This window comes from Lactuca serriola, chromosome 7 (assembly GCF_051521515.1).
Source record: "Lactuca serriola cultivar US96UC23 chromosome 7, Lser_US96UC23_V15, whole genome shotgun sequence".
In the NCBI taxonomy this organism is placed as follows: Eukaryota; Viridiplantae; Streptophyta; class Magnoliopsida; order Asterales; family Asteraceae; genus Lactuca; species Lactuca serriola.
This window is the reverse complement of record NC_136414.1, coordinates 161,814,438-161,829,869: the sequence shown is the minus strand read 5'-3', so window position 1 is coordinate 161,829,869 and position 15,432 is coordinate 161,814,438. Positions and strand designations below refer to the sequence as shown.

General features: G+C 36.4%; 1 protein-coding gene across 1 annotated transcript; it reads right to left on the bottom strand.

Moving 5' to 3' along the window:
• Positions 1 to 5,262: 5,262 nt before the first annotated feature.
• LOC145062579 (glycine-rich RNA-binding protein GRP1A-like) lies at positions 5,263 to 6,204 on the bottom strand. The gene is made up of 2 exons (XM_079010162.1): positions 6,026 to 6,204; positions 5,263 to 5,759 (listed from the first exon to the last, which is right to left on the bottom strand). The coding sequence occupies exons 1-2, from the start codon at positions 6,137 to 6,139 to the stop codon at positions 5,415 to 5,417; spliced, it is 459 nt and encodes a 152-aa protein (XP_078866288.1). The 5' UTR covers positions 6,140 to 6,204; the 3' UTR covers positions 5,263 to 5,414.
• Between the last annotated feature and the right edge of the window lie 9,228 nt (positions 6,205 to 15,432).

Below are 15,432 nucleotides of genomic sequence, written 5' to 3'. Positions count from 1 at the left end.
TTCCTAACTCCTGTCTTCCAAACAACTTTGTTGTGGAGGAAATCATTCCTGAGACATGTGGACATGACTCGGATTAGCCTAACTCGTTTTGGGTGCCCCTTGATGGTGATGTAGAATTTAAGAGTGATGACGACACCTCGTCTGATTCCTGTGTCTCTAACTCTAAAGTTGTTTCTAAGTCGACCCTAGTTCCATTTATGCCTCGATTCAACAATCCATTTGTTGGATAGTCTTCCAAGTCAATATCTAACTCTCGGAAGAAGCCTTGGCTGAACAAGAAGGGCATTGTTGATCCAAAAACCGAAGAATGTGTGTATCTACAAAAAGAAACTAGGTCTAGGCATTGCTCTAGGTTTCTTGATAGATCCGAGAAGAAAGTGTGTATGTAAGTCTTTCTTTTATATAAATGAACTCTAAGATATATATATATATATATATATATATATATATATATATATATGCATGTATGTATGTATGTATGTATGTATGTATGTATGTATGTATTATAAAACTACATTTTATATATAAATAAACTATAACAAGTTTAATGAAATATATTTACAACTTTCTAAAATCATATTTTCTGACATATTTTATAAGTTGTTTTTCTCCAATAAATATTATTTCCATAATTAATAATTTTCCAATTAGTCGTTAAAAAATTTTATTTTCATAAAATTATAATTTTCCAATTAAATACAAGTGTTGATTATATTTATTAATAATCAATAATCAATTAGTAGTAACTTGCTATAAGGTGTGACCATATGGAATCATATGTCATTAATAATATCATTTTATAATGACTCTTAGGCATAAAGATCTTTCACTCTGTCGGGAGCCCATACGCTCATCCATTAAATCTAGGTCAACGACACTATTAATACATCTCAATGATTACAACCCTAGATATGACATGACCATATATGCGTAGCACATACACACATACAATGAATATTATGAGTCATCATCAACAGTGCAGTAAATATGAGTTATTTTATAGCATTGAAAAATCAATAAAGAATCTTCTAGTTGTTCATATGGACGTAGCTTGGTAAACCATTAAGTGAACCACCTTAAATCTTAGTGTATTTGTTACTTCTGGTATTATATTATCTTGATAATTTGTCGATTTCAGTTTTAATATCCTCATTATTACCCATCAAGTGAACTGTGTTAAATCTTTGTGTTATTGTTAGTTCTTGTATTCTATTATCGTGATAATATGACCTTCATCACACCTAGATCATACCTAAGCCTCAGTTAAGTAAGCCACAATATTTCACCACCTTATGTTTAACTCTAAAGATTAACCAACCTAACCACCTCAACCTTCGTTGTCCATAATTTTTTGACACTTTCTTTTTTATTTTATCCAATTTAAACTTTTTCCTTAATATGAATTGTTTTTTTTTGTATGATTTTTTGAAACACCATTTTCCTCATTCCTAAACCCCGTTGATCAGAAGCACCTTCATGAAAAACATATTCGCATGGCTCGATCTATTTTCTTCATGAAAGAGATTATTCAAGGATTTATTCGAGCGTTGGTTCATAACGTCATATTTCAATTTTCATCGTTTATGGATCACTCAAATAAATGCAGCAATTCATGTAATAGGGCTATGATATAGTTGTAATAAACAAATAAACAATTTGTACAAGAGACATTTGCTTCTTAATCATAAAAAAACTTGCACAAATAGTTACATCTAATGGGAATTGTATTTATATGATTTCCAATGAGATCATAAAAGAAGTAGGTTGGAAGGAATCCACTGGTTAAACGGAGTTTTCTAGAGAATGAACTTTAAAAAGGTCAAATAAAAACGAATAGAATATGATAAAACATGAGAAAGTATTCCAAATAAATATGAATCAAGTTAAACAAAACAATTTATTCTTCCCATATTATTTTTTTTCTTACGGCACAAGAATGATTATATAGAAATAAATTTTTAATTCTTTTCATTAATTTTTCCCTTTAATCAAGGTCTTTCGACCAACGGCCCTTGACCATATATGTCTTCGGAACAAAGGTCCTCAACATCACAGACCTGTACCATCATATCATTCTCATCATTTCTATGATCATGTGTGTTTGATCAACAAAGTTTTTCATCAACCTTTTCTCTTTAGTGAGGTTTGCATCTTTGTACTTATGGATGGTAATCATGGTCTTTGGAGGTCTTCGGACTACACCCTTTAAACCATATGTGTTCAAATTATAGGTCTAAGACCAGCAGTTTCACGACAATAGTTGATGAACCAAGTGTCTAAGACCACTAGACTTTCCTCAATAGAAGATTTCTTTAGAAGTCCCAGATTAATAGTGTGAGTATATTAGTAACTTTTCAACATAACAAAGATATTTCAACAGAGTTTTGTCAGTATTTTGTGTATTTTTTTGGAAAGCATAACATCATATTCAACTATATTATAGATGACTTTAAACTATTTATTATACTTTCTTTCTCATGTTTTATCGAGACCCTTCACACATCAAGGGGAGCATGCGAAGCTTCTACTATGTGACATTCCTTAGATCTTATTTTCAGCCTCAGATGGTACCTTTGAAGCAGAAGACCTTTGATGATTAAATATTTCATTGCCCATGTTTAAAGATCACAAACACTTCATATTTTCATAAATATTTCAGTATTTTTTTCTCATTGTGTATCATTTTAGTACCACACCTACTACTTAGATATTATGTATTGTAGCCTCGTATCGTTGTATTTGTATCTCTCAACATTTCCAATCATTTAGTAGCAAATTGTTGGAGCAAGAAATGCTCTACAATGATAAGTTATTGCTAGACTAAAATATTTCCCTTATGTTTTATAAGATTCCTTTATCTCTTATAAATAGATATGGAGTTTGTCACTAATTAATGTGCACAAAAACTGTAACCATATAGATAGAGAGAGTGGTTGGGAAATGTCTCTTATGCCTTTGTTCTTGAGAGTCATATTTTGTATACTCTTTTTGTCTATGAAACTATCGTATTACTCATCATTGTTTTTCAGTTTTATTATCATGTTAACCTTAACATATTATTAATATTATGTACTTATCAATCGTTCAAATGGGATCTTATATATACCTATATACATGATTGAAAAACAAAACTATTATATTCATTATTTTAAAGTTGATAATACAAAACTGATATTTTCACCTTATGCCTGGGTTACGAAAAATCCAGTCTAGGATAATCCAAAACGACACTTGTATATCTAGGCATAGAAATACAAGTCAAATCGTCAGAGAGTTATGTATTCATTTTTGAAGAGAAGAGCTTAGAAAAAAGGTTATGTATACGACTCAAAAGAAGAGTCGTATATATGCATGACATATTAGGGTTTTATCTTCTAAATTAGTTAGGAAAATCTCAAATTTAATGACATATACAATGGTTTCCAAAACTGACAAGATTTGTCGATTTTACCATAATCACCCACTAGAATTTTGTTTTTCCATAATAAAACTAATTCAAATTTCCGAAGACCTTTTAGGGCACCGCTAGGGGATCTGCCCATTGGATCCCGCTAGGGGTTCTGCCCATAGGGCCTTGCAAAAGGGTGTGACCCCTGTCATTCTATTGTACTGGCTTATAATTCGATCTTATATATGCATGCACCCCGCATTCATCGAACATATAATACAAAGTATAAAAAATACACCCTTTAGCTCACATATTAGTTCCAATTACCCAAAATGTCTGATGACACTAAAATCACAAACATATGTGAGAATGATTTAGGTGTTGTAAGTTAATAGGTCATTCCCTACAACACATGATAATGAATTAATGACTTTAAGAATTCGAAAATATATATATATATATTTAAATGTCTATGACCATCATCAACAAGAAATGACCAAATTCTGTGGTTTTGACGGGTTCTTCAAAGCTTCAACACCAAATTTATGGCTGTATCAAAACTCACCGCCAATCAAGAAAATGATTTTTTTTCCACTATTTTCGACCAAATGGGTATTGATTAATACAACGTTGCTTACAGAATTAAGAGACAATGTCGCAATGCAAAAATAGCCACAAAAATCTGAGATTTAGAAGGTGTTTCTTGATAGAAATTGTGAACGGATAGACCCAAAATTGCATATATGGTATGTGGGGTCAGTTTGGGCTTAAGAAGGTTGGGCCATCAGTATTTGAGATGTTGGGTTAGATGTCATGGCCTATTAAATTTATTTATTTTTCAAAAACTCACAACTTTCCGTTTTTAGTTGGTTCTTTGATTTTCCATATTTTCATGCTTTAAAATCCACCAACCCCATACACACAACTTTGATGTTTGAATCATCAAGATGCAAGAACCAAATAATAATAATAGTAATTATATAGAGCATAATTTATTTAGGGTCCATAGTTTACTATTAGCATGTGCAGCAAGCCTTTTATAACTCTTCGTGTTCCAAGGGGGCAAAGGAAGTCTCACAAGGGTTTTCAAGTAACACGCCCACAAAGTTCATAGATTACCTCTTGAGAAGCGTTAAGAAAAAAAAAAAAAAAAAAAAAAAAAATTAGTCCTAAAAAGATTTAACAGATAAATCTTGATTACTTAACATTTACACAAATTAATGAAAAAAGTTTTTTTCTATTTTAATAGAAAATAGAAGACTATGATTTTTCCAAAATAATTTACTTCAAAAAAATATTTAAGACTATATTAAAAAAAGTTCAAAAATAATAAAAACTTTCTGGATAAAACCCAATAAATATAAAATGTTTCATTGACATAATTCGAGTTTCCAAATCAACTAGTAAAATAACAATCTTTCCCATACCCTTATGTCTTCAAACGTTCTCATTAGTCCAATTAATATATTTTTCTTTACGAATAATATTTATCCAATTAATATATTTTTCTTTAAAAAAATATTGCTAACAATGGTGATGATTGGTTCTTTGTAACATTGGATTCTATCAACTTTAAATCATATAATCTACTACCACTAAAATATATTAAGTTCCTACCGTAAAATATGGGAAAAGAAATCATTTTAATTTGGTCCCTACTCCAAAAAGCATAGAATATATAATAATAACTTAATTTTATGTTATTTTTCTTAACACATGATTATTTTTTATATAAATATAGTTTATATTTGAATAAAGTTAAGTTAGTGATTTTTTAAGTGATATCCCAATATGGAAAATATGTAACTTTTCCTTAATTTATATTACTGAAGAACCCAAATTGTCAAAAATGAATTAAACAAAACTCATAGTAATTGCTGAATTCGATCCAATTCCATTATAAAATTTCGCATAGATCATTACACCAGAACCACATTAATCACGGGATAATCAAAAACGAAGAAAACGATAGCAGATAGAACAAGAAACAAGGTTCCGATCAACTAAAACCTAAATGTTCGCCAATCTAATTCCTCCAGTTTCCTTCAGATTCACCACCACCCCTGGAGTAACGGGAACCACCGTCACCGCCACCGTATCCACGGTCACGGCCTCCACCGCCATATCCTCCACCACCACCGCCATATCCTCCACCACCGCCTTCACGACGACCACCTCCATATCCACCTCCTCCTTCACGGCGACCACCGCCTCCACCACCGCTTCGTGATTGGGCCTCGTTAACTGTAATGTTACGTCCGTCAAGGCTCTGACCATTCATCCCCTCAATGGCGTCTCTCAAGGATTGCTCCTCCTTGAATGTTACGAAACCAAATCCCCTGGATCTTCCAGTCTCACGATCGTTAATGATCTGCACAAATCGCAAAAATCAATAATCAAACAATTGCTTCGTTGCATTACGAAAAATGGAAACAAAACGAAGCATAAAACGTTAAAACCAGTCGATCGTCACCTCAAGAGGATGAACGTACCGTATTAGTAATCAGAAAAAGTAACAGAGAAACAGTAACAGATCAAGAAACCATAGTAAAGTAACAGTAACAGTAACAGAACAGTGATTTGTCAAACAAAACCGAATCGCCATGGATCCAAATCACGTCTCTGCTACAAACGGACCTTCGAATCGACGATCTCGCCGTACTGAGAAAACGCATCTTCAAGTGATCGGTCGGAGGTGGCCCATGCAAGCCCACCGACGAAACATCTGTACTCGACATCAGCAGAAGCCATTTTGAGATGAGAATAGATAAAAAAGCTTGAAGCTTTGAAAGGGGAAATGAGGATGATGTAGAAAGAGGCGATAATGGGGTCATTATATAGGCACGATTTGGATGAGAGACTAGGGTTTGTTAGGTTGCTCCGAGTGCGCAGTGCGCTCCTCGCCGCTCCTGTTGCTTAGCTTAACCATGGTTTTGTATCCCTGACTATAGTTAGTAAGAAAGTAACCATGGTTAGAAAAGATATTTTTTTGGTACCTTAGATATTTTCTTGCCCACACGTGTTAGTCACTCGTGTGCAAATCCTAATTATTATTATTATTATTATTATTATTATTATTATTTTATAAATAAGAGAGTGATTTTGTGGTTATCAATAACGAAATGAACAAGAGGATACGTCGGAATTTGGTGTATTTTTATGCATATTTACTTGGTATAAAAATGTTATAATAATGTACTTTTATAATTAAATTTGTTGTATTGACTGTTCATTAAAAGAAAAATTAAGACCTTTTACAAAGCAACTATTTATATGGGTTGTCTTATTAATATTAAAAACCCATCATATTTCAAGGTCAAAAAAGTTATTTGCTTAAACAAACACTTATTATATTTAAAGGTTAATACATCATCTATCATCCATAACAATAGTTGTATAATATATAAATAAGCAAATCTTAAAATAAAGTATCATATTTAGATTAAGTTGTGACGGTTGAGATTGCAAAACTCTTAAATTAAACACAATAATAGAATTACAATAGGATGAAAACTCTTACATTCAACTATTACAAAAAATCAATCATTTGTCTTTTTTCTAACACTCTCATTCTAATGTTATATTGTCTAACACTTTATGTTTGAGATGTCTTACAACTAATGATAAAGCCACTATTTATTGTTACGACAGTTACCATTTCTCCAATATTCAGTTATTAATGTGTTCATCATAGGATAGGGAAAAAATATCATGTTAGCTTCTCTTTTGTCAATAAAGGAGATGTTATTGATGGGTTTTAGCCATAAGAACTTTCCTATGTGCGCATGCAAAACCCTAATGCTTGGATCTAGGCTTTCTAATTAAACATGCTTTGAATCCAAGACTTCTAATGACTAATTTAGGAATAAGAACAATGTTAAATCAAATCTAGAATCATACCTTTGAATCTCTTGTTTGATCTTGTTGTCTTGGAGCTCTAGAGTCATAATTGTCACTCCTCTAATGGCTTACAAACACCAAATAGCAAGAAGGATGATTTGGGAGAGAGGAGAGGGGAGGGAATTCGGCCAGGGTTTCTCTACTTTAGATCAAGTGTCGATTTCCCTTTGCCATAGGGTCTATTTATACTTGTAGACTCCTTAAGGGTTACAGCTTAAACCCTAATTGGATAATCTTCTCTTAAAGCAATCCAAATCCATTCCTTAGATAGACTTGGACGATTTGAAGCTATCCATAGCTTCTAGAATCCGTCCACCATCTATCCAATATGTATTTACAGTCCAAAGTTTTACTATCAAACAATTGACAGTTTATACCTTCTTATCTCTTTAAGTCACCAAATTAATTCTAATTAATTCTATGACTTATATTAATCAAATAACAATATTATTACTCTTTATATTATTCTCATAATATATTAATAATATTTATTCTCTCTTAATAAATCATCCTATCAAGTTGCTATGGTGAAAGCAACCCAAAAGGACTATGCACAACCGGGTCAAATACTTGCCTAATATAGTTGCAGCCTTATACACTATTCCAACAGTTATGTCTTGGGAGGTTGGAACACAACAAATCTTTCCCCCTCCAGTCTCTGTCAAACAATCTTCAATCCAACTATATTAGCACATAGTTTATGTTTTTCTTGTATAACCACCTTGGTCAACTTGTCTACAAGATTGTCATTTGTGTTGATCTTTGACAACTTCAATTCTCCTCCCTTGATTGTTTCTCTAAGCTAGTGATAACGGATATTGTAACATCATGTTTCATATCATTTCTTATTTAAGGTCGTGGGTCGGAAGTCGATTGTGTAAAGGCTTTGAGCCTTATAGAGGTAAATTTTAGTCCTTGTAAAATGATATAACGATGGTTAAGAGATTTAACCCTCGAATTGTGTATTAGGCTAAATGATAGAAAGGAGAAAAGTCATAAGTCGGGTTCTTGCATGAAATATGGATTTTTGTTTGAGAAGTTTTTAGTCCAAAATATCTAGATAATATTGTGGGGCTCTTCGGTACCTTTCCGTGGATATAAAGCTCGTCGAAAATAGAGTTGGAACAAAGAAGTTATGATCGTTAGACATTAGAAAGTTTTGAGTTAGGCCGAGTACGCTAGGCGTACAAGGTGTACGTTGGGCGTACTAGGCAATGATTGGTCGTGAAGGAACAACCTGGTATGATGGGCATACGCGATCAAACCCCAAACCCTAATTTCGGGGTTTTGAGCCTTATTTAAGCTCCTTAACTTCCCCGAACCCTTATTTCTTCCAGCCTCCACCCTCTCTATGATGGGTTTTGAGAAATCTAACACCCCTAAGTGTACATGCAACCCTAAAAAACTTTGGATCTATGTTTGTCTAAAATACATGCAAAATATGATTTTCAAGGTTCATAATCTTATCTAGCATACATGGGGAACTTTTAATCTAAAAGATGGCTAGAATTACATACCTTGTAGTTGATTTGATTCCTTGAGAGCCTAGCACCCCAAGTGTGATGCCTCAAATGCTTCACACAACACCAAATGCTTTGGAATAACTTTAGAGTATGTATAACACTTGTAAAAATCGGCTTGCCCTCTCTTGTTCTTAGTGTAGCCGATTTTGGTGGGTATCATGTTCCTTATATAGTGTGTCACATCTAGGGTTACACCGTGTAAACCATAATGTGACATGACTCTTCATTTCCATGACCCATGGGTTTGTAACTACCATGGAGTATCCTATGGGTTTAACCCAACTTGATAATCCATGGAGCCTTTTAGCCCACTATACAAGTTATGGATGATTTACATAATCAACCCATATATTTAATTAGTCATCTTTTGATCACTTAATTAATTTCAAATTAATTCTTGATCAATACTAATTAAATAATACTATTAATATATTAGAACTTATAATATATTAATAAACCACAAGTGTTATTTCTCTCATTTAGTCTATCCAAATGCATGATGCCATGCAACCTAAATGGACCATGCCGGGTCGGGTCAAGTACATACCAAATATAGTTATGGACTTAGACACCTTATCCAACAGTCTCCCACTTAGATAAGTCTAATAACTATATCTGTAAGTATGACTTCAAGAACCAATCAGCAATCGTAGCTCTTTCAAGGTCTCTCGAAATTGAGAAGATGATGATGCGCCATTTAAGATAAGTGATCATATAATCCTCTGTTTTAGATATTAGCCGGACAAATACATGGAACAATGTCTTACTTATTGTCCATCAGTTTGTTTCCCGATTTCCGATTTGTTTGACAAAAAACTTAATTGAACACATCAACTTAGTTCTGACCGGGCCCGGTGCATAGGTCAAAACAAAATCATCGAGGGGCCCAGATATCGCTTCTAATCCAAGAAGGAATAGATAAACTTCGACTCATATGCTTATTCTACTACTTGTTGAATCACACACAAAAATACGTTTTATAACATCGAGTTACCAATGCGGTTTCGTACGATCAATGCATAACCAACTCATAGGCAACAAGTCATATCTCTAGGTTTGAAGACTTATATGATATTACCGTCTCACGATCACTCAAGATAAATTCCATGAAGTGATACCAATGAGTGTGGGTTGATTCCAATGCTCATAACTTATGAGCACTCATGAGTGTTGTAGCCCTGTCCAACAACTTAGACCTCTGCAACCATCTCATGACAGTCTTGATTCATACCTACTTCCAACATATGACTGACTGAGGAGAGTTTGAATAATATGATATACCAAACATAATTATTCTGGAAGTTAAAACATGCAAAAGAAATATAATAAATGATTGACAAAAGATAGCAACACTTTACTCATAAATAAACACAACTTTTATTCATCATCAAATGTCAATTGCACTTTACAAATTTCAAATTTATCTAACTACTAAAACTAATATCATCCTTCATCCCTATGCTCGGAGCATGCTGGAGATGCTTAGCCCGACTTAGTCCCTTCGTGAGGGGATCTGCTAGGTTCTTATCCGATGATACCCTCTTTGCCACGAGGATCCCTTCTTCTATTCGATGTCTGATGAAATGGTATTTTCTGTCGATGTGTCTGGATCTCTCGTGATCCCTTGGTTCCTTGGCTAAAGCAACTGCACGTTCACTATCACAAAAAATTTCCACTGGCTCCTTTACAACTGGTACAACTCCAAGGTCTCCAATGAAGTTCTTCAGCCATATCGCTTCCTTTGTTGCCTCGCTTGCTGCTATATACTCTGATTCGCAAGTTGAATCAACCACTGTCTCTTGCTTGGAACTCTTCCAAGTAATTGCTCCTTCGTTTAAGGTAAAGACCCAGCCTGACTGAGAGCGAAAATTATCCCTATCGGTCTGAAAGCTAGCATCACTATACCCTACAACTCTTAAGTCATCACTCCGACTGAGGGTAAGGACCTAGTCCTTAGTCCTCCGCGGGTACTTGATGATATTCTTTACTGCAGTCCAGTGAGCCTTGTCAGGGTTCCCCTGATATCTGTTGACCATGCTCAAGGAAAAGGCTACATCAGGACGAGTGTAGGTCATAGCATACATGATCGAGCCTACTGCAGAAGCATAAGGTACTCGACTCATTTCTGCTATCTCGGCCTCAGTACTTGGGCTCTGAGTTTTACTCAGTCTGGCATTACTTTGGATGGGTAATTCTCCTTTCTTGGAGCCCTGCATGCTAAACCTCATCAGCACCATATCCAAGTAGGTACTCTGACTAAGTCCAATTAGTCTTCTACTCCGGTCTCTCAGACTCCTTATCCCTAGAATATAGGCAGCTTCTCCTAGGTCTTTCATAGAGAAACACTTTCCAAGCCAGGACTTCGCTTCCTGTGGGGTTGGGATGTCATTTCCTATGAGTAGTATGTCATCCACATACAGTACCAAAAAGCTGACTATACTCCCACTAGCCTTGACATAGACACAAGATTCATCTTCACTCCTTGAAAAGCCAAATTCTTTGACTTTCTCATCAAAGCAAAGATTCCATCTCCGAGGTGCCTATTTCAATCAATAAATGGATTTCTCGAGCTTACACACTCTATTAGGGTATTCTGTACTGACAAAACCCTCTGGCTGACTCGTGTAAACATCCTTAGCCAAACTTCCATTAAGGAAGGCGGTTTTGACATCCATTTGCCATATTTCATAATCATGAAATGCAGCGATGGCTAACAGAACCCTAATGGACTTAATCTTAGCTACTGGTGAAAAGGTCTCATCATAATCAACTACCAGAGTTTGAGAAAAGCCCTTTGCAACCAACCGCGCCTTATATGTGTGTACATTACCATCCATGTCGGTCTTCTTCTTGAAGATCCATTTGCACCCAACTGTCTTATGACCTGGTACATTCCCAACCAAGTTCCAAACTTGATTGTCATACATGGACTGTATCTCGCTGTCCATTGCCTCTTTCCATTTGGCATACTCAAGGCCTGTCATGGCTTCCGCATAACTGTTAGGTTCATCCAAACTTACCAATGTCTCATCACTGATAAGTGTCTCACCTTCCGCAGTAATATGGAAACCATAGTAGTGCTCAGGTACATTCTTAACCCTTGTGGAACGCCTCAGAGGTACAGACTTGTCAATTGGCTCAACAGGAGTTTCCTCCTCAGGTTAAGTGCTAGGGTTTGAAATTCCTTCACAACTTGACTCTTGAATTTCTTCAAGGTCAGTTTTCCTCCCACTGTTTCCTTCGCTTATGAAATCTCTTTCTCGAAAGACACCCCTCCTTGCTACAAAGACCACATTGTCAATAGGTCTGTAGAAGAGGTAACCAAAGGATTTTCGTGGGTAGCCGATGAAAATACACCTCTCACTTCGAGGTTCGAGCTTATCATGAGTCTCGCATCTCACGAAAGCCTCGCAACCCCAAATCTTGATGTGCCTAGTTTAGGAACTTTACCAGTCCACATCTCATGAGGAGTTTTGACAACTTTCTTTATAGGGACTAGATTAAAGATATGGGCGGCAGTCTCTAAGGCATACTGTAACATCCCAAAATTCAAGGCCAAAAATTTCATTTTTAATTAGGTTATTACATAAAACCAAAGTGTGAATAATCAAAATATAATATTATGAAACCATATCAGAGTATAATCCCAAGATCTCATGTGCGGAAAACATAGTGTGATGCGCTGTGACCAAGCCGGCTCCTTTCCTTTGAAACAAAGTACCTGAAACCAAAACTGTAAACCGTAAGCATGAAGCTTAGTGAGTTCCGCCATCATACCACATACCACATAACACCATCGGTATCTTTCAACCAGTAACCGTCATCGGTATCTTTCAACCGGTAACCAGGGATAATTTCACCCCTACCGCTATCACATAATAATGTGTCATAAACATATTGATCACGTACTAACATCATAAACATGCTGATCACATACTAACATGTCATAAACATGTTGATCACATACTAACATATCATAAACATGTTGATCACATACTAACATATCATAAACATGCTGATCACATACTAACATATCATAAACAAACAGATAAGCATTGCATGGGTTCTGTATACCCCTTCGGTATCTTTCAACCTGTAATTGCCATCGGTATCTTTCAACCGGTATCCGCCATCGGTATCTTTCAACCGGTAACTGGGGACTATTTCACCCCTACCACTATCATATAATAACATGATATAATCATACAGTCAAGCATATCTGGGGTACTGACCTACCCTTCGATCCTAACGACTGAGTTAGAGAATAACTATTCCCTGCTACTACCACTGACACACATAAGCATATCACATAAGCATACCAAGATAATTATCACAAAGACAATTATCTACTAACTACCCTTGTTGGTGGGTCGACATTGTGGCCTTAGACCCACCCCTACTGGAAGGTAACTCACCTCACACTGCTGAAGTCCCGTAGACACAATCCCACACTGCTGAAGTCTCGCAAGCTCAACCCCAACTGCTGGATGACAGATTCCCGAACTGTCAACACCAAAGTAACACCCAATTAATAATTGGGTCCCAACACATAACCATAACACACACTTGGATAATTACTACATTACCCTAGGCTTGGCTTATTTAAGCCCAAGGCCTAATCCAAAGGCCCAAAAGTCCAACTGTGGCTCAAAGCCCAACATATGGCCTAATTTTCCAAATTGGGCCCAAACCTTTACATGGTCTCACCCTAAGGCCCAACCATTTATTCCAGTCCCACATTTGACATTCTAATGGACCAATATCATATAATCATTAAGGCCCAGACTATGGCTCATTTATGGCCCAGTTTTCCAAATTGGGCCCAAACCCCTTACATGGGCCTTACCCGAGGCCCATTAAATTATTCTAGTCCAATTTCTTGACTTTGGATGGCCCATTAGTAACCCAATTATCAAAGCCCGAAAGAGAGGCCCAACAATAAACCCAAGTGAGATTTGGTTTTCACATAAAATGAAAATTAGGGTTAGGTTTCCTACTTAACCCATTAAGGACTTAATCATCTAAGGATTTAATCCATTAAGTCCAATATCGCTTAGATTAATATTTGCCAATGATTATTATTTAATATCTCAAGTTATTAAATAATTCCCGCATGTCCCGGTTAATTCCCCAAATTAGGGTTTTATTGGCATTACGGTTTTTCCAATCCAAATATCAGCCCATTTATCGATTTGTTGGGCTTTTAGGTCAATTAGGGCTTTATTGGGCATATTAAGCCCACTAGAATATCATTAAGCCCATTAGGGTTTTATTTGGGTCAATTAGGGTCCATTAGGGCTTAGAAGGCCCATTAGGGTTTTAAGCACCCCAAACGAATCAAACTCACAAGGCAAGCACACCGCCACCCGACACGGCGACCGGTGGCGGCAGCCACCACCCTAAGGTGGTGGTTTTCAAGTTCTCTTCATTATTCCATTTTTTGCAATTAAAATGAAAATACCAAAGTAACACACCCACTAACTAAGCTAAACATACACACACATAACCACCTTGGTTGCCAGTGGTGGTGAGTGGCGGCAGCCACCATCCTATGGTGGCGGTGATGCCATTTCCGAGAGCTTCATCCATACACACACACACTAACTGAAACACACACACATCTTCACTTCTTTGCTTAGGAAAGGAAGCCAACCACCCAATGACGGCGGCAGTGACGATTTTACAATGGCAGCCACCACCTCACAGTGGTGGCGGTAGTTTTTGATAGACTCCAGTCTTACAGCCACACACACAAGAGCCTTGAAACAGAATCACTCCCATATGCACTCACGGTCACCTCCCATGGTGGCCGGTGGCGGCGGCGATGACGGAAAATAGAAAGAAATGGCGGCAGGAGGAGGCATAAGACGTCGAACCCATAAGAAGGAATAAGAAGGAGGTGTGGTCAACATTCCGAGAGTCTTCTGGTTGCTCATAGCCCACACAACGACGTCCCTAGCTCCGATATCCGGTCTTCAAAGGCACCTCCGGTTGCACAAACGTCAGTGGCGGCAGGAGGTCATGAGTCGGCGACACCCACGACGCCGTATCCTTCTCCAATATTCGACTGATGTCGTGCCTGATCCCGATTCTCATCGGTCTCCTTTATTGCCGGCGATAGAGGCCATTTGACGGTGCTAGGTGGTCGGAGGTAGTAGCGGCGTCGGAGATGGGTGAGGTGAGAGTGGCGGCTGCATATGATATTTGGTTTAGGGTTTTAGGAGGCCGGTGCATGGTGATGGGTTAAATACCCGCATCCCATATAAACTTTCTACATATTTGTCACAAACAGCCCCTCCTTATCATATATTTTCCAAAATAAGCCCAAATTTTACCTTTTCTACCCCAGCTTCAAAAATTCCCTTCAAATTTGATACCTAATTTACCAAACCGCCCCTAGGCCTCCAAAATCTCTTTAATGAAGTCCCAATAATTACCCTTTAGTCCCTGCCTTCCATAATACTTACAAATTAAGTCCGGATTTTACACTTTTAACCCCCAATCTCTTAAAGTGTGACAATTAGCTCTACGAGACCATCATTTGATATATAGTTATTTATTTTAGGGCTTCTATTCATTCATTAATTTGTTTATTTAACTTATACATAAATGGGTGTTACA